This window comes from Microcebus murinus, chromosome 13 (genome assembly GCF_040939455.1).
Source record: "Microcebus murinus isolate Inina chromosome 13, M.murinus_Inina_mat1.0, whole genome shotgun sequence".
NCBI lineage: Eukaryota > Metazoa > Chordata > Mammalia > Primates > Cheirogaleidae > Microcebus > Microcebus murinus.
Genome location: NC_134116.1, coordinates 57,536,193 through 57,559,661, shown reverse-complemented (window position 1 = coordinate 57,559,661; position 23,469 = coordinate 57,536,193). Strand labels below are relative to the sequence as shown.

At 36.2% G+C, this 23,469-nt stretch overlaps 1 protein-coding gene across 1 annotated transcript in view; it reads left to right on the top strand.

Moving 5' to 3' along the window:
* The window catches only part of VWA8 (von Willebrand factor A domain containing 8), a 328,282-nt gene that overhangs the window by 92,550 nt on the left and 212,263 nt on the right, over positions 1 to 23,469 (top strand). Inside the window, exons 13-14 of the mRNA XM_076009415.1 lie at positions 12,272 to 12,432; positions 14,693 to 14,806. Coding sequence (XP_075865530.1) covers positions 12,272 to 12,432; positions 14,693 to 14,806 — 275 coding nt within the window. The remainder of the gene's footprint in view (positions 1 to 12,271; positions 12,433 to 14,692; positions 14,807 to 23,469) is intronic.

Genomic DNA, 23,469 nt, shown 5'->3' with positions numbered 1-23,469 from the left:
AGTAAGGAATCCTGCCATATAAGGAACTCCAGTCTGAAAGGTATTTCTTTTACTATTCTTGATGATCTGTAAACTTGAAGAGGGAAAGAATTTCATATTTGGGGATTCTTTATGGCAGGGTCCTCAAACTTTTTAAACAGGGGGCCAGTTCACTGTCCCTCATACCATTGGAGGGCCAGACTATAGTTTAAAAAAAAACTATGAACACATTCCTATGCATACTGTACATATCTTATTTTGAAGTAAAAAAACAAATGGGCAAGAACACCTGCATGTGGCCTGTGGGCTGTAGTTTGAGGACACCTGGAATATGGAATAACTCCAAACATAATACACTACGTAGTGAAATTGTAGTGTTCTTAGTAACAACACATTGATATGCTTAATCATATCTATTTGTTACTACTTTTGTTTTAAATTAATTTATAGTAATTTTGATAAGGGTCTTAGGGAAATCTTTTAAGGGTCCTCAGGATTTTATAGTCATTGAAGATGACTGCAAATGTGAGGAGTTTGCCAAAGGTTAGTGGTGAAGTTGTATATCTATAAGTATCCATTCTTATGAGAAATATATTGAAAAAGAAAATAATGAAGGATATAACTCTGATTTTATTTTAAATTTACAAATTTTTCTAAGTACAATGTATTTTGTGAATGTATTTTATTCCTGAAATAAAAAGTAAATACACATCTTTCAGTTTTATTACCTAGTTGCCTTTTATGATTTCTATGTGCTTTCTTTTTGTATTCTTCCCCTATTTAAAAAATCAATTATTCAGGATCCATACTACCTTCTGAATGCACAGAACTTTATTATTGGTTGACAAGCCAGTGGCATAGTAGAAAACAGGGCTTTCTGAGCTGTTTGAAGTGAAAGGCGTTTGTCAGAAACACAGAGATAGACCCAAAAATGGTCAAAGAAGGGAAAGGTGGTCTCTAAAAGAGCTCAGATCATGCCTCCAGAAACTTGGAGGGAAAATATCTCGGGATTTGAGGTGGTGGATGCTGCTAAAATCCTGATTTCACACTCTATTGACTGCCTTTAAAAGATTAACAACTTGAAGAGGAGCCTTAGCCAGCCCAGCTCCTGTGATGCTTCCTTTTCATTTCCAAAAGTGCTCTCAAGCTCTCCCAAATTTAGGTAGCTGCAAGGAGGCAGCTTCTGTGCAGAAGGAGAATAATGATCATTATGCGGTCACATAGGTGGGCATGTTGCCTTGCTAGCTCAACCAGCCTGTTTCTTTAATCTTAGCAAGTCTTTTTCTATGTTGCTTCAGGCAATAGACTCCACATTTCTCCTTAATGACTCTCCCTGACTCCATTCAACTCTTCTTTTTCCCACCTAGTGAACAGGTGTCTGGCTTCCTGCTGCACAGTGTCTCCCACAGAGGAGCAATTCAGAGAAAGTAGCTTCAGTTTTGTGAGGAATGTGCTAAAAGGGATACATGAAGCCAATCAAATAGGTTGTCAAGTATTGAGGCTGTGGCCTTCTCCTTTTGGCCTTCTCCCCATCTTTTTCACTCCTCATAGCCCATTATCAGTCTTCCATCATTTGCTTTTTGCAGGATTCGCTGTAACCATGGACATTTCCAATAACTCTAACCCACCATCCTAGGACTTATTATTGAGACTTTGGTGGAAAATGCATTTGGCATATACAATTTTATTTTATACAGGATTTATAAGAACACATCAGTTATGTCACCTGAACATTTGTGGATATCTAATTAGAATATGTTGCATTCCGTAATCCATTCACGAAAGAGTAGTGAGAGTCACCATTTTAGAATTTAAATCAGATCATTTCATTTTGCTGCTTGGTGTCTGTCAGTGCCTTCCCATCATACTTAGAATAAAATGAAAGCTCTTTACCCTGGCTTATGAGCCCTTCATTAATGAAGTTACCTGTTACAACCATCCAAGGATCTTTGAAAAACTTCCAGTGTCCACATCCCACCACCAGAGAGTCTGAAGTAATTGGCATAAGGGGGGACCAGACTGCAGCATTTTAAAATTCTAACAGGCAGCCGTGGTTGAGAACCGCTGCCCTATGTGCCCCGGCCTGTGCCTGCCTCTCTAGCCTTCTCCCTTCTGCTGGACCCTTTGCTGATTATGTTTCATTTTCACTGGCTACTTTCAGTCTCCTAAATGTGTCTACCTTCTTTCTGCTACAAGTTGTTTTCACAGGCTATTCCCTCTGCCTGGAATAGTCCTCCCCTGATTTTCACATGGCCTCTTGGCAGTCAGATCTCAACTTGAATATCCTTAGATAAGGGCATCCTCGATCCACTGACTCATTGGCTATCACATTGCCTACTATTCTCTGTGTAGTGTCAACCACTATGTGATAGTTTCTTATTTGTATGTTCTCCCTCTCTTCCTTCTTTCTCCTTCTCTGTCCTTTGTGTATTTTTCCTTTGTCTGTTTCCTTTGTCTATTTTTGTTCTCGTCCCACTGGAGCGTTAGGTCTATGTTTATCTTTTTCACTACAGTATCCTCCTCAGCACCTGGAATGGTGACTTGCTTGCAGTAGGTGTGCACACATTCTCTCTCTGTATTTATATATGTGAATGAATAAATACATTTTGAAAAACTTAGATCTTTTTTAAATGGTCATCTTAACTCTGACCTCCTTTGTCAGCTTTTCTTTACTATTCCTACCTGCTTTAATATTACCTTTACTTTAAATTGTAAGACAAGACTATTTTCTGTCATTTCATTGTGTGCAGCGTTGTTATATCACTTCCATTATTGTCCTGAGCTGTTAATGGAGACTTATTTTTATATTTAAATTTTAACATACTTGTATTTTCTTTCTTCAGTTGATTCAGATTCAGCTGTCATTTGTCAAGTACCAACTAGGTGCCAGGCATTATTTTATTTAATTCTAAAGATATTTCATTCATATTCCCCATTTATTAGCTAATAAGGAAGTTATAGAATTGGAATTGAAACACACACTTCCTTATTCTGTACCCTTCCTTTCAAATGTGCTACCTCCCACTTTGGCTGACTAGCAAGGATTTGAGTGGTGTTGAGGGTGACCAAATGCCATACTTGCTCCAGGCGTCTTTATTGAATACCTAACAGGTAGTCAGTATGTACATCAACCTTGATTTTATATCTTATTATGTGCTTCTTAAAAACTAATTCATTATAAGGTGAGTGTGGTGTCACCCTCCTATAGTACTAGCTACTGGGAAGGCTGAGGCTGGAGGATTGCTTGAGCCCAGGAGTTTAAAAGGCTGCAGTGAGCTATGATTGCTCTACTGCATTCCAGCCTGGGCAACAATCTAAAAAAAAAAAAAAATGAAAAGAAAAATTAGAAACTATTATAAGGCAAATATTAATATTATTGCAGATATTAAAGCACAAATTTATTGCTACTTTCCCACATGTTCTTCTAACAGTTAATTAAACACTTGTGATAAAATGCAGCAAAGTTTGCAGTACCATTTGAAAAAATATGCTTCTTTAGTTTGTATGTGCTGGGGTTTTACTCTATTGCATCTCTGCATTTTGCCTTCCATTGTGAAACTCTTCTCACCCTTCTTAATATACTTTGTCATTTGTGATCATTTTCTTTACAAGCTTTAATCAGTTGATTTACTTTTTAAACAGCATCATCCTTAAGTTGTGGTTTTCATTGTGGATAATAGTATCCATTCTGGATATCTAAAACTGAGAGATTTTTACAGAGTATTAGCTAGCTTACAGAATTTCTAGGAGAGACAGAAAGTGGAACTTAGATTTTACCTAGTAAGGAATGATAGCGCCAGGAGAAGTTTAGCCATTGCTGCCCTAGAAGAACAACTGTCTTGGTGCTGGCTGTCCCCTGGCTCTGATCACTCCCTGCCATCTTCCCAGTCTCTTGTACAGGAGAATACTTGGTAGAACATGAGTCATGTGGAGAACTCTAGTTTCAAAGATGTTAAGAAACGATGTTTCTAGTTTTCTAGCCTTTGTAGTATAGGAAGGATAGTAGGAGGGTATCTTCATTGAAAAATGTATTATGTGCACCTATACTAACCTTGGCATTATATTTTATTTTGCAACTTATTTAATATATGCTTTAGTCGAGTTGGTTTTTAGTAAGTTGAGGGTTTGACTTTTGGTTAGCTTCAAACAGAGAATTTTGTTCTATGTTCATAAAGTAAATCTTTAATTAGAACACATAATCTTGAAATAGATCCCAGTGGTTATAATGAATAGAGCTATAAACAATATAAAATCAGTTTCTTCCTATCAATAGCAGAGTAACTTCAGTCAATATCTCTATCATATATATAAAAGAGAGCATTTACTTTATATGTGACAGGTTAACAAAAGTTCTTTAAAAGAAGAACTTGAAAAAGCATGAAAGAGTTTGCAAGTAATTTTACAATATATGTAACAAGAGGCCTTTTTGAGATAAACATAAATGACACCTAGGAATGTTGGCAGCATGCCTTGCATTCTGTTCACTTGAACATACTTAGACTCTGTAAATAATGGCTTTGTTTCTATTCCAGGACCTAAAAATTATTAATATTCAGTGCTTAGATAATATTTATGTAGTATTCTGCCACTAATAAATATGGACATAATCAATCCATTATTGCAAAGTTGATGGCTTATATTAGCTAGTCTTGGCATGTTTTATTCACATAAATTCCAGATTTTTTTAGTGTTTATACTACTAGTAGGATTTTTTTGGTAGATAAGTTTTGCTTAGTTAAGATAAGCAAGATTTATTTGAGATAAGCGTACAGAATTTTAACTAGTTTCTTTTGAAAAACAACATCATCATTAAACCTTATTGACCCCAATGAAAAAAATGTTAAATGCCCACTGTTTGTATTTTTAATTTAGAAATAAAGGAATGAAGAATCACATCTACTTACTACTAACTACAGCATTTTTTATTTCAATCTTTTATGTATATATTTAGAGATATTTTAAAATAGCAATGTAGACTAGCTATATTTGGAGTCCTTTCTGGGAGTGGTCAGCTTTAGTCACTACTTTTTAACTCTTCTCAAAGAAGTTGATTGAGAATTATTAGAAGTTAATTGATTTGTGAAGTTATAGCCTGAAATCTGTGTCATTGATACAATCCTATATTTACTATACAATCTACCCATGGATTTATTAATGCAGACCAGCTCTTTCCCTATAGAATTTCTTATAATGAAATTTGTTGCTGTGTTTGTTATAGTAATATTCTTGAGGATAATCCAGATCCTCTACTTGCTAGCTGTGTGTCCTTGATTGGATAAGCTGTTTAACTTCTTCATACTTGTTTTCTCATCTGTAAAAGGAAGACTATAATTGTATCTGTCTCTTAGGGTTACAAGGATTACATGAGTTAATATATGTAAAGTACTTATATATATTAAGCTTTCTGTAACTATTAGCTGCTATAATTATTGTTACTTCTGTTTCAATTTATGTTAAATTTTATAATACATTATATTAAGCATATTTTTGCAAGCCAACTTAAATACTTCCTGAAACTCTTTTTGGTTCATATATGTGGTGGAAATGTGTATTTTTACAAACCTGGTTGAGGTCATACTCCATATATACTTTGATATCCCACTTTTGCTATAATTATTTTACTTCTCTATAAGAAAAATTACAAGTTCATTATAATGTAAAATTTTACTTTCATATCAGCATTCATATTTAAAGAGAGAAGTATCTCAAATTTCTGTATACATTAAAAGTTTACTATAATATTTTCAGTTTTCTATCTGAGTGACATTATGCTTTGGAAAACTAATTCTAATCTTGTTTTTGCTATTCTCCACATAACTACTTTGTGCAATTATTTTATTGAGCTAATGAGATATATCTGGATTTCTCAAGAGAATTTCCAGAAAAATTAGCTTAGACCATTGAAAGGTACTAAGAACATTTAAAGCATATAATTGCTTTAAGGTTCAAATCTATATTCTCTGATACATTTCATGGAGTTATGCTTCTCATCTTAACAGGACATTTTAATTTTCAGTGGGGTTCCTCAGTTGCAAATCAAAAGAGCATAATTCCAAATAACACAGAAATACATAGATGTTTCCCAGGGATCTGAATGAAGGTGAGATGTTGAAGGTTAGACAATAGTAGCCTTAAAGAAATTAGATTTCATGTCCTGTTATTTTAAAATTTTTAAGGAAATGCAGAAAGAGGAAATGGTTCAGTCTCTGTGATATCATTAGTGCTATTTTTATTCTAAGTTGAAGAATTTTAAGGATAAGAAAAATACATACAAAAATGGGGACATTCATCTTTCTTAAATTTCAAAATGCCCTTATAGAATAAACACACTTCTTTTTTTAGTTTTAGTTTTCCAGTTGCTAATAGGGATGATAATATAGATAAGACAAATAAGGAAAAATAATATATATTATTATTATTAACAACTCCATTGTATAGTGTATGTTAAAATAAAGATATTAAAACTGTAATTTCATGGTTCTAAAAACCAAATATTGTATAGCCAAAAACACTTGAAAATGGCATTACTCTGTTTTAAACATTAGCTTATTACTGTTTCAGCACGCTGCTCAAGAAGAAGCCAATACACTGAGATAACAGGTATTACAGAGGAGAAAGAGTTTAATATTGCAGGTGCCATGTGAGAAGATAGGAGGAATTTCTCAAATCTGTCTCCTCAAGAATTTGGGAGAAAGGATTTTTGAAGATAGTTTGGAGGGTAAAGCTCTAGGCAATTGAGTATGCTGATTGGCTGGGTTCAGAATAGAATCATAGAGTATAGAAATTGTCTTCTTGTGCTGAGGCAGTTTCTGGGTGGGAGTCACAAGATCAGTTGAATCAGTTCCTTGGTATGGACCAATGATCTGGGTGGGTCATCCAGTCCACTGGAATGTAAGACCTGGAAGATACCTCAAAAACTAGCCTTATGTTTCACAAGGGTGATTTTATCTATGGGAGCAACAAAGAAAGATAAGAATCTTTATGACCATCAGCTATGTGACTCCTCAGTAGTAAGCAGTTGTAGGAAAGCTAGGGAATAATGGATGGTGAAGTAACAGAGTAGTCATCCCTCCCATAGATATGGAAGGGAAATACTGGGAGTGGAAAATATGTAACAGGAGGAAACAGTGAAAATGTTTTCTCTCTTTAAAACAAACATCCTCCACTCCTTTTTGAGAACTAGGGTTTGCATCCCTGCCTCAGGCCAGTGGTTGGGAGGGGCAGGGTAAGTCTTTTGTTTATTTGTGCAATAGGAGATGGCCCAGCTGGGACCTGGTAAAAGGAGGTCCTGGGCAGAGGTCACCAGATTGTCTTCAGTGGAGATGGGATGATCAGAATCATCAACTGTAGTTAACAGTAATTGCCTGAAGCTGAAAACCCATTCTTTAAAAGCTCTGTATTTCTGTTAATGTTGAGGAAATTTAGATTTTGAGATGAGAAGGTCTACCATTTTTCCTCCTTTGCTGGCAAAGTAATAAAACTTCTCTTTCCTCCTCCCCAAACCATTTGTCCTCATTCTTCTGATTCAGCCTCATGGACAAGTGCCAAATTTTCAGTAATAGTTATATGTATAAACTAACTGCCTATCCCTTTGCAGAGTTTAGACCCCAACCACAGTTCTCACCTTGTGGCCTTTTATTAATTTTATAAAAGGTGTTTTTATTACCTGGAATTAATTTACATCATTGACCCATTCAGACTATACTGGGAAAGTTCTGTTAATTAGATTCAGTTGTTCTGTGAAGGTTCCATTTTACTTGAGTGTCCTTACATTTTCACATAATAGAAAATAACTTCTGATTGTAACTTGGAGAAAGTAGAGCCAACTATCTCTTTAAGGAAAAGCTGAAATTTTTATCTTTCCATGTAGGATCTGGTGAAGGAGAAAGAAAAACTTCCCTTTTGCCTCCTGAAGGTTTACTCACAATATGGCAGAAAAAGATTGCAAATTTATTTACCACGTGCAGCAGGAGAATCGCAGAGTGGTTACCCAGTATTCCAGTGGGGTCCAGAAGTGTACATACCCTCATTTTAAAGGGGAGGGGGGAAATGAGGAATATAAGCAATTCTGTTGAGGGGCAATAAATGGTTACTAGGGAGGATGAATGGATGGGGGAAACAGATTGACTTATAAATGAGTCTCTTTGGAAATTAAATTAACCTGAAAGACAGGTATTATATTTAAAATGGATTGGGCCAGGTCTGATTATAGTCTCCATCCACTTTCCTGCAGTATATTGAGATAACAGGATGGGGGAGGGAAGAAGATTATTCTTTTTGATGAGTCCCTCTGGTTTTATGCAGATAGAGGCAAAGCCTCTTCCAAGGGCCTGTTGATCTCTAAGGGCCTTTAATTCAAAATACTCTTTATACAAAGGAGTCATCGTTTGGGCTGAAATTCTCTGAGCTCCTTCAATCTTAATCATGAAAACTAACAGCCGGTATTAAAAGGAATGTTTTTCTTTCTCTCAGGAGGGTTTCTATTTTAATGCAAAGATATATTAGAAATGAAAGAGGGTTCTTAACATTATGATAGGCAGAGAGTTTAAATGATAAAACTGAAGTGATCTAGGCTTCTAAGAAATGCCACATATTTTTCATTTTCTACCCCTCTAAAGATTGAAAAAAGGAAGAATACTTTTGGTCTATAGCTGTGGTTGGCATTAACAGCATTGAGCCATATTGATTTGTTACAGGTTCTTGGATAACAACAAATAATTATTTCATTTTACTTTAGTAAATATAAGGGAGTCTCCAACTGCTAGGTTGGAAAAGAAGAGTTCTGTGTGTTGGGTGTGGCAATCTCATTCTGTATTCTCTGTTCTTGGTGTGCTCTTGTCTGAAGAATGACCAGACACACCAAAGTAAGACAAGTATGAGGTGAAATTTATTGAGGGAGAGCAAGGGAGGACTATAGAGCAAGAGCAAGATACAGATTTATAGAGCAAGATACATACGCCACAGATGATGACCAGACCCTTTGTTGTGGTAAAAGAGACCTTGTTTATGATCTAGGTCTTGTTTTATAGTGTCCAGATAGGGACCTCCCCATGGTTCAGGTGTCATCATGGAACCACTTTGATGGACAGTTAGGAGTAATATGACCTGAATCTTACTGTGTATGTGCATCTCCCATGAGCCTCTCTCAAAGCCCATTTGGAGGATGAACCGCAATGTAGATTTAAGATGATGACATGATAGCTAGTCTTAGGTTATCCTAAGTCACCTTCCAGTACTTATGCCAATTGGCCTGTGGGCTACAAAGTCCTCTGCATTCTTTTGCAATTGGCATGCTAAGTTCTGATTGGTAGATTGGTAGGGCATTTCCTCCTCCCCCAGGTATGGCAGTGGCTCTGGACGGATTAGGGTGAGACAGCACCAAAGGATGGAGGCTGGGGCCTGCCCTTGTCCTTCTTCCCAGGTGGGACAGTTGCTCAAGGCAGCACTAAGACAAGGCACCCACTTTCATCCCTAGGAGACCTGAAACCCCTTACTATCTACCTAACATTTGTACTAGTTATTTTTTTCATCTATTAGTAAATGTTTAATTGCATGAATAAGGCAAGTACTGTAGACATTGTGCAAGTTAATAAGACATGAAAGTACTTTAGAATCATGACCAAGTAGTGATTTTTCATGTGATGCACAGAATGGTGATTTGGGATATGGTGGTATTAGAATGGGGAATTCTTTTGACTGAAATTTTTAAAAAATATTGCCAGCTGCTATTAGCCTCACTCAGCTCCTTAGGAGTCTGAACCTCTTATGCTAGAGTCACAGCATTCCTTATCTCCTTTTCCTGGGCCCAAGCAAAAGACTCCCAAGATCAACTGGACCAGGATGTCAGCCATTTTCAGTCTGGAGCTGATATTTTCCAAATTAAAATTCATCCATTTCTTTGAAAATATAAGTGGAATGCCTTCATCATGCTACCTCCTGTCTGATTCAAATAGAAGTGCTTAAAAGAGATAAAGCCTACTCTTTTTTTCTCCCTCATTTTTTGTTTACTTTTAATTTATGCTATTTGTTATGCGTTTTGTTTATCTTTGTGCAATCTCAGAAGTCATATTAGAATAAGGAGAGGTATAAATGAATGAATTTTAATTTAATTTCTTTTAAAGCAGTATTTCCCACCTGGGAGGCATATCAGAATCACCGATGTAATAGTTAATTAAAAAAAAAAAAACCAGGCGGTAGGCCCCACATTGGACCTGCTGAGTCAGAGTCTTCATGATGATGGGGCCTTAAGCTTATGGATGGCCCAAGAATTCCGCAGCAGTTTCTGATATGTATCTTTGGTTTTGAACCACTGTGCTAAAGCATGTTTTCTGTTTAATTTTCTAGTATAATATGTGATATAACTCTATGGCAAATATTTTTCTAGAGTAGTCTGTACCAAGAGTTTTCTATAAATGGAACTATTTTTATGTTAACTTTAAAAAGATTTTATGAGTATATGTGTATAGATGTGCATGTATATGTGTATATTTCATGTACACATGAATATGTGTGGATAATATTTGATGTTTCTTTATCATTTGACTATGAAAATGCCCCACAGACACTTATTTTGGTTTTGTCCTATTTTTCTTTTTTATGCATTGATCATTTACTGTTCTGTTATACAACCTTGAGTGGGAATGAGCTCATTTCCACCATGAACTGTATCAGTAAACAATGATGATGTTGATGAATTTAATCTTGATTGCTGTAACTGTCATTGGCATCAGAGAGTGACACTGCTCATTCAGTTTGCATAGCATTTAAAATTCATCGTTGAAGGATTAAATAAAATTATTAAAAGAGTTAGGCCAGGCCGGGCGCTGTGGCTCACGCCTGTAATCCTAGCTCTTGGGAGGCCGAGGCGGGCGGATTGCTCAAGGTCAGGAGTTCAAAACCAGCCTGAGCAAGAGCGAGACCCCGTCTCTACTATAAATAGAAAGAAATTAATTGGCCAACTGATATATATATATATATATATATAAAATTAGCCGGGCATGGTGGCGCATGCCTGTAGTCCCAGCTACTTGGGAGGCTGAGGCAGCAGGATTGCTTGAGCCCAGGAGATTGAGGTTGCTGTGAGCTAGGCTGACGCCATGGCACTCACTCTAGCCAGGGCAACAAAGAGAGACTCTGTCTCAAAAAAAAAAAAAAAAAAAAAAAGAGTTAGGCCAAATTTTGATAATGTCTCAAAGCCAGCCCCTTATAAGGTTATGGGAACTTGCTGAGTTTGAATGCTATTGTTTCTCCAGGGTCTTTGTGATTCAGTATAAGCCGATTCATACTTCTGAAATCAGTACTTTTTTGATATTAAGAGTTGTAATAATTAAGACTTACATTTTAATCTTGGTTCCAATACAGATTTGTTGCCATTATGAATATAAGCAAACTCATTAGTTTTTCTATTGCTCAAATTTGGAGTGAATAGCAAAGAATTTACCAAAGACTTTAAATTTTATTGTAAAAGTTTAACTTCTGTTTGCTGTAAATGGCACAAAATATATCTACAGTTGATAACAGAAAAGAAACTATTGTCTTCCACATTAACACATATAAGAAAAATTTGTTCATATTACATAGCTCCAAATTTTTTTTTACAGGAGATAAACTTTTATATGTCACAACTTATAATAGTTTGCTTAAGTCTGTTACAGTATTTTAGTGTTAGCACATTGTGCGTGTGCTTTAAAAAAATTGCATGTTAAGCTCCATGCTATTGTTTCTCAATTCCTGTACCTTCTCTGATGACTGTTCTCAGTTTCCTCCATTACCAAGCCTCTGTAAATATAAAAAGTCACTGTGATGGTTCTTAGCATGGCTTTTCAGGAAAACTCATCAACTGCAAGAAAATGCACTTTATTGATAAGCGTCTCTTCATAGCATCTCTCTGCATAGTGAGTTTGAATGGCTTCTCATTTTAAAACAGAATCAACACATTTTGGTCCCTGCAAGAATAAATGGATTGAGTTGAATTCTGTTAAAGTTCGGTGGAAATTATTGCCATTATATAAATGAACATTTTAAAACAGGAGGAAAATGCTAAATAAAAAGAAGGGGGGAAAAAAACCCTCACACTTACTATGTTAGGTAAATGAGTAATAGGAAAAAATCTTCAAATGACCAAAAAAAGGTTTTTGGAGATCTTCATTTTTAGGATTAGAGATGACTTCCCAGTTATTGTATGAAATGTATGTTTAGAGAGAGGTGATTCTATAAAGCCAAATAAGCTACTATCCATGTCTTAAAAATTAATTCCGCATATTCTTTGGTGGGTGGTGGGGATCGGTTTTAGGATATGACAGCTCGTGACCTGCTACAGCAGAGGTACACTCTTCCAAATGGAGATACTGCCTGGCGCTCCTCTCCCCTTGTGAATGCTGCTCTGGACGGCAAGCTGGTCCTGCTGGACGGCATCCATAGGGTCAATGCAGGCACACTTGCTGTGTTGCAGAGGTTTGTATGAGACACCGAAAAGTGCAAAACACACGCATTCATACACACACATAACACGCCAGACATGGTACTCTCTCACCCCTTTCTCCTGCCCCCCTCCCCGAATATTACAAGGCTACAAATGTTTTGGTTACGTGGATTGCTTTTGTACTGCTTGAGGCAAAGCTATAAGCATCCCATTACTCAGATAGTGTACATTGTACCCATCCCCTCCTCTCCCCTCAAACTTTTTTTTAAAAACTTAATTATGTAGATCCTGAGAAACTTGGGATTCTATATCCAAGTAGAATGGTAGATTTTTTTATTGCTATAAACACAATGGAGTAAAACTCTAAATAATGAACATTTTGGGAAAAGCCATTGCCATAGCAAAATTCTGTATGGGAGAACTGCAAAAAGAAAAACTTTAGTAATTTTGAAAGACTTTAGATGTATATATGCAAAAAGTTCACACACAGCTGAAATTTCTATAATTTTTTAGCGTCACAGCTTTACTATTTAAAAACTCCTTATGAATCATAGATATTAATTATTGGCTGATCTCATTGGAATCATTTTTCTGAGAGAGAAAAAGATGTTTTTAATATAAAATATGTAATAGCTTTTTGATTATATTTTATGTAGACTAAAAAAGCTCACTTTGTTGTTATAAACTCGAGCATTTCTCTGTAGCTATGTTTTCTGATTTCAGTTTAGGTGGGAAAAATTTCCACACATTCCTAAAACTTTTCCAGAATTTAATGTTCAGAGAAGACTCTTCATGTGTAATTTTTGTAGAAAATTTTTCCCATCCTGTGTCCTTTTAGGAGATTACTGATACTGATATTTTTTGTTTCATCGTGGTTCTATAACTTGCAGACATTTCATTTTTAACTTTGAGTTATTGGGAAAGGTCAAATAAGTGGAATAAGTCATTTCCCCAACTGACTACTCAAAGTTTTTTGTTTCTGACAAGATGCAAATACCAAGTGTAATTAAAGATTCCAAATATGTTGTGTTAATCCTCATTAGATTTTAGATTATTTAAAAATAATAATCACAAACTTTCAGTGATTTACCATAAACATTCCATAGATTTACAGTATTTTTTCTCTGAAACAGACAAAAGCAGACACAATAATAGTTGGACCCCTTTTATTGGCTGTCTCTTGCCTGTTTGGCTGAGTAGTCATAGTAGTCAATGGCAGTCATAGCTGCCATTGAGTACTTATTCTGTGATGAGCACTGTGCTAAGCCAGTGCTTCTCAGGTTCTCAACCTTGGAATCACTTTACAGGACAGGAATTTAAAAATCCTCATACCTGGGTCCCACCTCCACAAATTCTGGTGTAAACACTTCTCAGAAGGTTTTAATGTGCAGCCAAGATTGAGAACAGCTGTATATTAAGCATCGGTTTTTACATTCGCTGTTTAATTTTCACAGCAACTGTATGAAGTTGGCATTACTACCTCAGTGTTACAAAAGATAAAAGTTTCGAGAGATGGCCTGGTTCTCCCCCTCTTTAGTCATGGAGCTGGTGAGTTGTAGAGCTGGAGTTGAACCCAGGCCTGACTGGCTTCCCTGCCCAGGCTCCTGTCCTCTGAAGTATATAGTTTCTCCTTCCCTCAGAATGGAGGCTGTGTTGGGCAACTCTAACATGGGCAGCGGGAGACTGAGGGGTTGGTGCAAGATCTAGAACAGTGCTTTTTGACCTTTGCAACATCTGGAAGACAGTGTTGTTTGTGGTGTGGATAGTTAGGCCACCATCAGAGTTGACAAGAGAAGCAATGTAGTTATTTCATTATGAAGATTTTTGGTATTTAAAATCCATAATTCCCAAGATAGAAAAAAATTTTTTTAGAAATATTTTGATACTATCCTTTAAAGAGTTACATTAGACTCAAGGAGTTTGTGCCAGCTGCCTTGTCCATTAATATGTACCCATGCTTATTCTGAGTCACTCCTTCAGTTATTTGTTTTCCTCTCCCTCCTCCTCCATTTCTTTTTTTTTTCCTCCTGTTGCATTTTCACCTCTCCTCTTTTTCCCTGTCCACATCTAATGTTCATGACTACTGCCCCCAGCACAGAAACCAACAGTTTTGTCAAGTATAACAGCACTAGCTAGCTTGAAATTTTGCAAAGTCTATCTTACAAAATGGTTAGACTCAATTGCCAGCTATGATAGGTATAATTAAAATGTTGGCTGACGGACTGTATCTTTAATAACTTCAGTGTTCAAAACTGATTCATTTGTTTTCTGACTTTGCTCTTATCCCATTAGGTTAATCCACGATCGAGAGTTGAGCCTCTATGATGGCTCTAGGCTGCTGAGAGAAGACAGGTATATGCGCTTAAAAGAAGAGCTGCAAATGTCTGATGAGCAGCTACAGAAGAGGTAATTCTGGGTACATTGCTCTTATTGTTATTATTTTTAAGTTAAAAAAAAACATTGTTTATTATTTTTATAAACCTGGAGTCAAGCCAAGATACCTTTGAACAGTGTAATAATTTGGTGTCCTGGACATGCTAGTAGTTTGGCACTTTTTAAAATGTGAGGTTGCTGTCCAAGATGTACTCTGTACTCTCAGCCTTACTTTCAAATAAATGTTTAAACATTTTATAAGAACTTTGATTTGAAGAAGGTACTCCCTCCTCAGTTGCCCTCCTAGTTCAGTTTTGGCCTTGTACTTTTGTATCCCCTTAGCAGAACAAAAGCTGGGCCCACCATTAACTGGGTCACCCTCCTTGGGTGTCATCAGTATTTCTAGGGTACGCCACTTGATGGGGTACACCACTTTATGTGGGATTACCCATTATGGCTTATTTAAACATTCCTTCCAGAGCTGTAACAACCAAATGTAATGTTTGAGATTTGACTGGATCCTGGAGTAGGAAACAAAATGAAAATAGCTATAAAAGATAAATTAGAAAGGCTTAAATATGGACTCTTTCTCTCTCTCTCTCTTTCTCTCTCTATGATATTGAATTAATACTAATTTTCTTAAGTATCATAATGGTATTGTGGTTATGAAGGAGAATATTCCTTTCACAGGAGATGTTTGCTGAAATACTTATGGGATAAAGTAAAAAAAAAAAAAATGCCTGCAATTGACTTATAAATGTTTCAGAAAAAAAAAAAAAGATGTGTATATGTACATGCAAACACACCACAGAGAAAGAGAAAGATCAAGTGAGATTGAGAACACAAATGTGGTAAAATCTTAACAATTGGCAAAATGTAGGTCAAGAATATATGGGTGTTTGTATTCTGTAAGGTTTTTCAGCGGTGGTGAAAAGACAGACAGAGAGAAACAGTGGGGGCCAAACCACGTGGTTTTATTATACACTCATGGATGAGGTTCTGGGGCCCCAAGAGAGGGGGGCCCCAGAATTCGCCGCTGTTTGAAGGGGTTGAGACCTTTTATACCCTTTGGGCCTGGCTAGGGACTTTTGGCGGGAAGAGCTGGGGATTTTGGGGAGGGGCTGGAGGTATTTGTGGAATCCAAGAGCCGAAAAGTTCCTATCCAGGTGGACATCTGGGTGTGGTTCCTCTCGGCAGGGTCTGCCAGTTTTGTCCTTGGCGGGTCTGGTCTCCGGAGCCTTTTCCTTTTGATCTAGGGAAGGGAGGGGGCCGCCACCAGCCTTACGTATTCTATTCTTTAAAATTTTTTATGAGTTTGAAAAATTTCAAAATTAAAAATTTGAAGGAAGATGTTTGTTGCAGCTACATATGATACTTTTCTTTAGAGGAGGTTTGGCAAATATAGATTATTTTTCATCTCATTACATTTCCACAGATATTTTAACATAATTAGTGGTTGATACATTGGGGAAAACTCCTTGTCACTTAATCTGATCCCATTTAAATGAATTTTCCCCTCCCCCCAAAGGACTTAATGCCATATTTAAAACATTAAAATTCTACAAAAGACAATTAAGGGAATTTATTATTGTGTTTATGTTTTAAGCAAAATTTTGTTTAAAAATTTTCTTGGAGTTTTTTCTTAGAGGTGAAATGTTAAATTCCTACTATCTCTGTATAAATTATTATAAATTTTACTTGATTACACAGCTACTTATAGTTCTGAGATGTACATTATCAAATTACTCTAGACCAGGAAATAGTTTGGTCAAGTGTTTCGGGAGGCAAGTCACATCGTACTTTCAGTTTATAACATTCAGTTTTTGTACATTATTTGCATGTGAATCACTAGTCAGAGAACAGTTCATGTTTTCAGAGGGAAGAATCAAAGCAATTGAGCAATAGCTCGCAGCAAGCCTGCCCAGCAGTTTCCCTTAGGACATCAGGAGCTCGGTACTTGTCACCAAATGTCAGGGAAATGACAACCCTTTTCTACAAAAAGTACCCAAGTTCTCCCTAAGGGTCACAAGCAGTTTTACAAGTGAAACCACTTTCAGGAACAGAGTGGCCCTGGGCATCATGTTGAGTTTAGTGCAGAGTGGTTAATAGTCTTTTCTTCTGAAAGTTTCTCACTTTAATCACTATTGATTTGTGTCTCTCCCACAAACACAAACCAGTCTCAGCTCTAGCTCCAGAGGTCACTCTGAGGGGGTGGAGAGAGATTGTAGCAATGCTTGCTATCCTTCACTTTTTACATTTTTGTTTGGATTTTTGCCAATGTTAAACTTGCATGAAACTTGAGCCAGGTAATTTTTCAAAGCATTTTATGAAAAATACCATCTCCTGTCGTTGGTTTCATGACAGTCTCTATTTCCCACTTCTCATGCTTCAGAGGCTACTGCTTTCAACTCTTAGTTGTTTCTTTTCATATTTACCTCCATGCCACTAAACAATATACTTTCATTGATATGCCCGATTTATTTTTTAGTGTTAGAGATTAAGCTGTTGATTTTCTACATGGAAAATTAAGATTTCCCTCTTTCACTACCTCCCATCTCACTACTCATGCATACTTCCATCCAGTATTCTTCCTAGAGTTATATGATAATCTTGTTTGCGACTTTATTTGATGTTTACATTATTATGACAGCATAAAAACTGTACCCAGCTAAGCCATTTAGTATATCATAGTTATTTCTCTTATTGTGCACATTGTGTTTCTCCTGAAATTAATACTTACCTACATATGAAGAGAGACAGATATGTAAATAAACAATTACAATGCAGTTTTAAATGTTAGACTAGAGGTCTGTGTACAATAATGGTATGGGAACACTGGGAAGGAAGTGACCCTATTTTCTATAATATGTTTCACTTTTTCATCTCAAACACTTCCCTGTTTGTCTGAATCTCCTCTCAGCATACTCACACATCTGGCATTTATCAAATTCCATCTTCTATCAATTTTGTCTTTCTCCCATGGTATATTCTGACAAACCCTGCTTGTACTTGTTGCTTTTTATACCTGTAGCTCCTATGTCATCGTAGATCTCTCTCTACTCCCACTTACCAAGTTTCCTTTGGTCTCTCTCTCTCTGTACTTTTTATTATTTAGATGTATGTTCAACCTCCTGGGCTGAACTTCTTTTTTTCTTCTTCTCTCTCTTATGTTCTGTCAATTTGTTGGGCATTCATTAACTTTTCAGCAGTGAGATGTTCTACCAATGATTCTCCTGGCTTGTCTAAAATATTTTTAACAGTTGAAAGCCTAATTCCTTTCCTTATCCATACTTCTTATATTGTACTCCTTTTTACCTGAGAAACACACTATTTTCCTATGATTATAAATAGTTTTTTCCTTTATTTTGTTGTTTACACTGTTGTGTTACAGAATCTGCTTCACTCTGGTGGTATGGAGTGTTGGTAAATTTCTTTACCTTTTCTTGGTTAATCTTGATTTAATTTTTTAACCCTTTTTTGTCTTTCTCAGAATAAATATCCTCTTTTAGAGTTACAGTAGATTAGATTTTTCTTTTAAGTATTTCTCTAATATCTAACAGTATTTCTTTCAAGACTGTGTTTATTGGGTAGTGGGGCTGACAGCTTGACTTAAAGTATATAACACAATATAAAAAGCAGGAAATTTGTACTCAGTGAGGAAATTACTTTATTTTGTGGGTTCTTGTAAGTAATATTGCCCATTATCTCTCATGGGTTGATCTTATAGTCTGTTCATATCTAATATGTCACTCTTGGCACTAGCATTTGAACTACAAATTAGAAACTCATGACCCATGTTATCTATTCTTTCATTTTTGTACTTGCTCACCGAAGTTCAACAAAGTGATTATTACTTCTGTAGTCCTCAAGCAAACTCAGCTTTTACTTTATTTATTTTTATTAATTCTTTGTTTCCTTGTAGAAGATTTTAAGGTCGAGAAAAAGGTCAAAGGTAGAATGATAGGGAAGGTTTTTGTTTTGTTTTTTAAGGGGAAGGGTTTTGGGGTGGAGTGGGAATGGTGCTTTTGTGTTATAGCAGTTGCAGCTGCCTAACAGAAAAAACAGTTTCCATAGTTTTACACAAATAAATAAATCTCCTACCTCCGAGGGATCAAGATTCCAAGAGCAATTTCTACTAATCTGTAGAGTAATACCTCTTCAGAGTTCATTTTAAAGCTCTTGTTCTGAATACAGCAGTTGTGTGATTTTGTTGAACTTGAGTATCATAAAGGTACGGTAATCCATGGACTCAGTCACTCTCTGGGCGCCCAGAATAGAGTCCAGGTAATTCTTATCTATAGACTGACTGCATATGCAAGTGTTTGTTATTAATCATTAGTATTACTTGTTTCCTTTAGGTTAAGTGTTTGAGTTCCAGCTCTTAGATGATGTTGTTGCTGCCTTCTGTGGTATACCACTCATGAAGGTAGACAGATATGTAAATAAATAATTACAATGCAGTTTCTAAATGTTAGACTAGAGGTCCGTACAAAATGCTGTGGGAACACAGAAAAGGAAGTGATTAGTAACTGTGTCTTGAGAGGTTGGGAAAGGTTTCAGAAAGCTATTAAAATTGGCATCTCCCAGGGTTTTTGCCTTAGCCTTTTCTCTTCTTTAGGCAATCTCAGTCACTCATGTCTTTACCTGTCATTGATACACTGAGCATTCCTTAAAAGCTGTTTCCAATTTAGTTTTCTAAGTGCCATTTGACTACTGGATATCTGCCCTTACATGTCCCAGAGAATCTTTGAGCTCATTTCTGCAAACCCACTGTTCCTCTTGAGTGCCAAAACTTAGTGAATGGAACCACTGTCTCTCCACACACCTAGAACTAGAAGTTTAAGGTATCTAATCCATAAAAGTGATCACTTCATTGTTTAAATCCTTTAGTGGCTTCCATCTGCTACAGGATTCAGGGCTAATATCTTTTACATGTGTGCCTTTTTAGCCTCATTTTTTCACTTCTCAGGACCAGTGTGGCAGACTTCTGCTATCCCTTCAGTAGTCACCTCCTCTGTGAAATCTCTGACATTCCTATGGCCCTTCCTAAGGCCAAGTCAGATTTTGGGACTTCTTGGCCTCTAGATGCAGTTTGGTAAATTTAGATACCTGTTCTGCTTTCAGATAGAAAACTACTATAAAGGTCATTGTATTAATACAGTTTAGGTGACCTTCTCAGCTAGCAATGTTTCCTTATATGAATCTACTGATTAGGAATACTTTGATGCCTTTTAATGGCAAAGTCTTTTGGCATAGGGTCTCATAATCAATATCGGCTCATAATCATAATGGGCTAGCAGTGGGCCACCAACCCTTTCAATTTCATGGTATGAAACCCAGTTTCTGAACAATTATATTCCACTCCTTTGCTGACCTTCATTGTATTGTATACTAATTCTTCACCAAATTCATACACCTTGATCATTTCCAGAATGTTCTATAGGCTTTTATATTCTTTGCAGGTAATCACATGCCTAACATGCCTTTAGAAATGTTAGGGGCTTCTCTTGTTGCAAGACACCAGGAATGCTGCGGACATGGTTGTTAGAAATAGCATGATGGCCACACACACCAGATACCATGCCTGCATTTCTCTCAGGAAATAAGGACCAAAATAGAACTGCTTCCTTTGATGAGAAAAACTTCTTTGGGGAAGGGGGAAGTACAAATACTATAGGCTGCTAAATGTGTCTCTTCCTGCTACTAGCCAGAGAATAGATGAGGGGGATGAGAGTCCCCGTGAGTTATTAACAGTTTATTTCACAAAGAAAGGGCTTCTGGTTATCTCAGGGAAACAATAAAGAGTAGTGGCCTAGTCTTAGTTATATATGTTCTAATGTTTTTGCATTTTTATGGAATATTTTATTTTTATTTGTTGCTGTTGAACATTGAAGACAGTTTATAATTTTTCAGTCTTAGTGGTGAACCATAATTGGATATTTGAGCACAGTCCTTAATCAGATTCTCTAGACCCTTTTGCTTTTACTCTTACCCATGTTTGAAGATAGTATGCAAGCATTCTCTCCTAGCTTTCCAGAAACCTCCGCATCTCTTTGTTAGCAAATGAGGCCATGTAAATTTTTAACAAAACTTAAGATATATCAAGATTTTATGCCTAAGTCTTTGTGTTTGATTGTCAAAACAAAAGGCTTTAGCAAAGTCTGATTTTGAAAATATTTCTGAGCGTTTTCATGGTCAGACAACCATTTAAAACCTCTTTACCTATGAATGGTATAATTACTTATTGTATGTTTTAGATTTATCCTTTTGGTACAGAGAATGTACCTTCTCTCACAAATTCATTCCAGATGAGATTTATTAATAGACTAGGGTGGGACACTGTGATTTTCAGTTTTTATCACTTACCTTTGTCATTGACACCAAAAATCTTCGAAAAGTTTTTCTCAGTGATAGTTACTAACAAGAGTTGTACACATTTATTTATTTAGCATCTTTCCTCTTCCAAATATTACACTAGACCTTGGCTGGTATAAATATGCATAAGGAATATATCAGTGCAGTTTGCCACACTGCATTGGAAAAAAGGGGAAATATGAGCTGTGTACATATGTGTGTAACTGTGTAACTTTTACTAGGTTATGAATTGGAACAGTAGTATTGATATTATAGTATAGAAGGCCAATTACAAAATGCTGTTCATGATTGATGTCTTTATAGAAATCTTCTATATCATTATTTTGTGTTCCTTAATACACAAATCCCATAAAAATGTACTATTTAATTCCCTTCAAAAGACTGGAGCTTATCAAAGTCTTTTTTTGTTTTATTAAAAGCTTTGTTGGAAAAAAAAAGCTTTGTTGATATATAACATAATAAACTATGCATATTTAAAGTACACAGTTTGATAATTTTTGATAATTGCATATACTTGTGACACCATCAACACAATCAAGATGATAAATACAAATCTGTAATCCTGAAAGTATCCTCACACCTCTGTGTAATCCTCACTCCTGTCCCTTCTCACCCTCCTTTCCCATCCTCAGAGATCTGCTTCTAGACACTATATATAGCTTGTACTTCCTAGAGTTTTATGTATATGGAATCACACACTATGTGCTCTTTTTTGTCTGGCCCTTTCACTTAAGCTTAATTATTTTGAGATCATCCATATTGTTATATGTATCAATAGTTCATTCCTCTTTACTGCTGATAAGCATTGGAAAGTATTTTGCTCTCTAAAAACTTAAACTTATGCCCACAGACACATTGACCTCAATATTTTTATTTTTTAAATCTTTTAAAATCTTTTTAAAAGCACTTTTTGCCCTTTTGATCTTCAATCTTTAGGAAATAATATCTATTTATCTGAAATTAAGGGATATCTTTAGTTTCATTTGTTGTTTTGTTGTTGTTAAAACTGTAGTAAAATTAAACTAACCTTGATTTTAAATTTTAATGGGACTGGTTTTGTAATTTTCGATTACATATCACTTCTTCAGCTTTTGTATACTGACCAGTTTGTCAAATTGCTCTGAAGTACATGGCAGAGCCTTTGCTCTCTAACTTTCAGACTTGAGTAACCTAGCATCATCAGGAAATGACTTTCCATATGACCTATTTGTATGTAAGGAAGCCTTTGGGGAGAACCTAGCAAACAAAAAGGCCCTTCTCATCCTGTTATTCAGTAGTTTGGTGGCTGTTTTTATAATCAGCATGCATGTTTCTGCCTAATACATCAGCCGTCTCAGAGACTGCCTCCTTCAAATTTAGCCTGCTCACTCAGATACCCTGCTAGAGTCAATACTATTGATAAAAAGCAAGTCACAGACAATGTATGTCCCAGGCAATGACCATCACCTTATTGAAATTTTAACTACCTGCCTTGCTCTCCTTTTCGTTGCTCTTCTAGTCCTAACTTTACAGCTCAGATGTGGTCTGATCTATTGGTTTAAGGATGTAAATTGGACTTCCCCTTTTGGTTTGCCTGAGATAAAATTTCATCTTTATTCTCTGGTTTTGTATTTCTTACTCTCTTAAGTAAGAAATTACATCTGCATGTTTAATTTTGTGCAGCCACACCAGGCTCGCTCTCTCTTTCACCTGCTATCTTTTGTCCCAGATGTGATTGAAGAGGATCAGGATGAATCCAGCATCTGTTGCTAGGCCTTTGAACAAAAATTTTTAGATGATAGCAAACCACTTAGCAGCAGAAGAAAACAGAATAACTTCTTCCCTTTAGCTTTCCCATCACAGGATTTTCTGTGTCCAGTTTTTGTTTTGTGACTATCTAATTACTAGCAATCCTGAGTGACCATATTATCCTCAGGACTTTCAGGCACTGTCCATGTTGTCATCCTTCTCTATTTTCCCAGAACAACGACTTTGAACAGATCACTTTCCCAGGCCTGGCTGGAACATCTGTAAATATGTCTTTTTGTTTGTTTGTTTGTTTTTCCCTACCTAAAGAAATGAAATAATACTGAGTAGCTTTTATGAATTCATTCAGGCCTTTCATAAGGCCATTTCTAAAAATTGCTTTTCTCTGGTTTACAAATTATGATGTGGCCTCTAAAATTACAGATCATGTAGTCAGGAACGTGGTGAACTTGCCCACCGAATAGATGGGACTTTGTCTTAGCTCTTCAGAGGACTCATCTGATTCTTTTCATACATGTCCTACCTCCTGGTATTCTAGCTGCCTAATCACTTAACTATTTGGGTCTGTTATAATA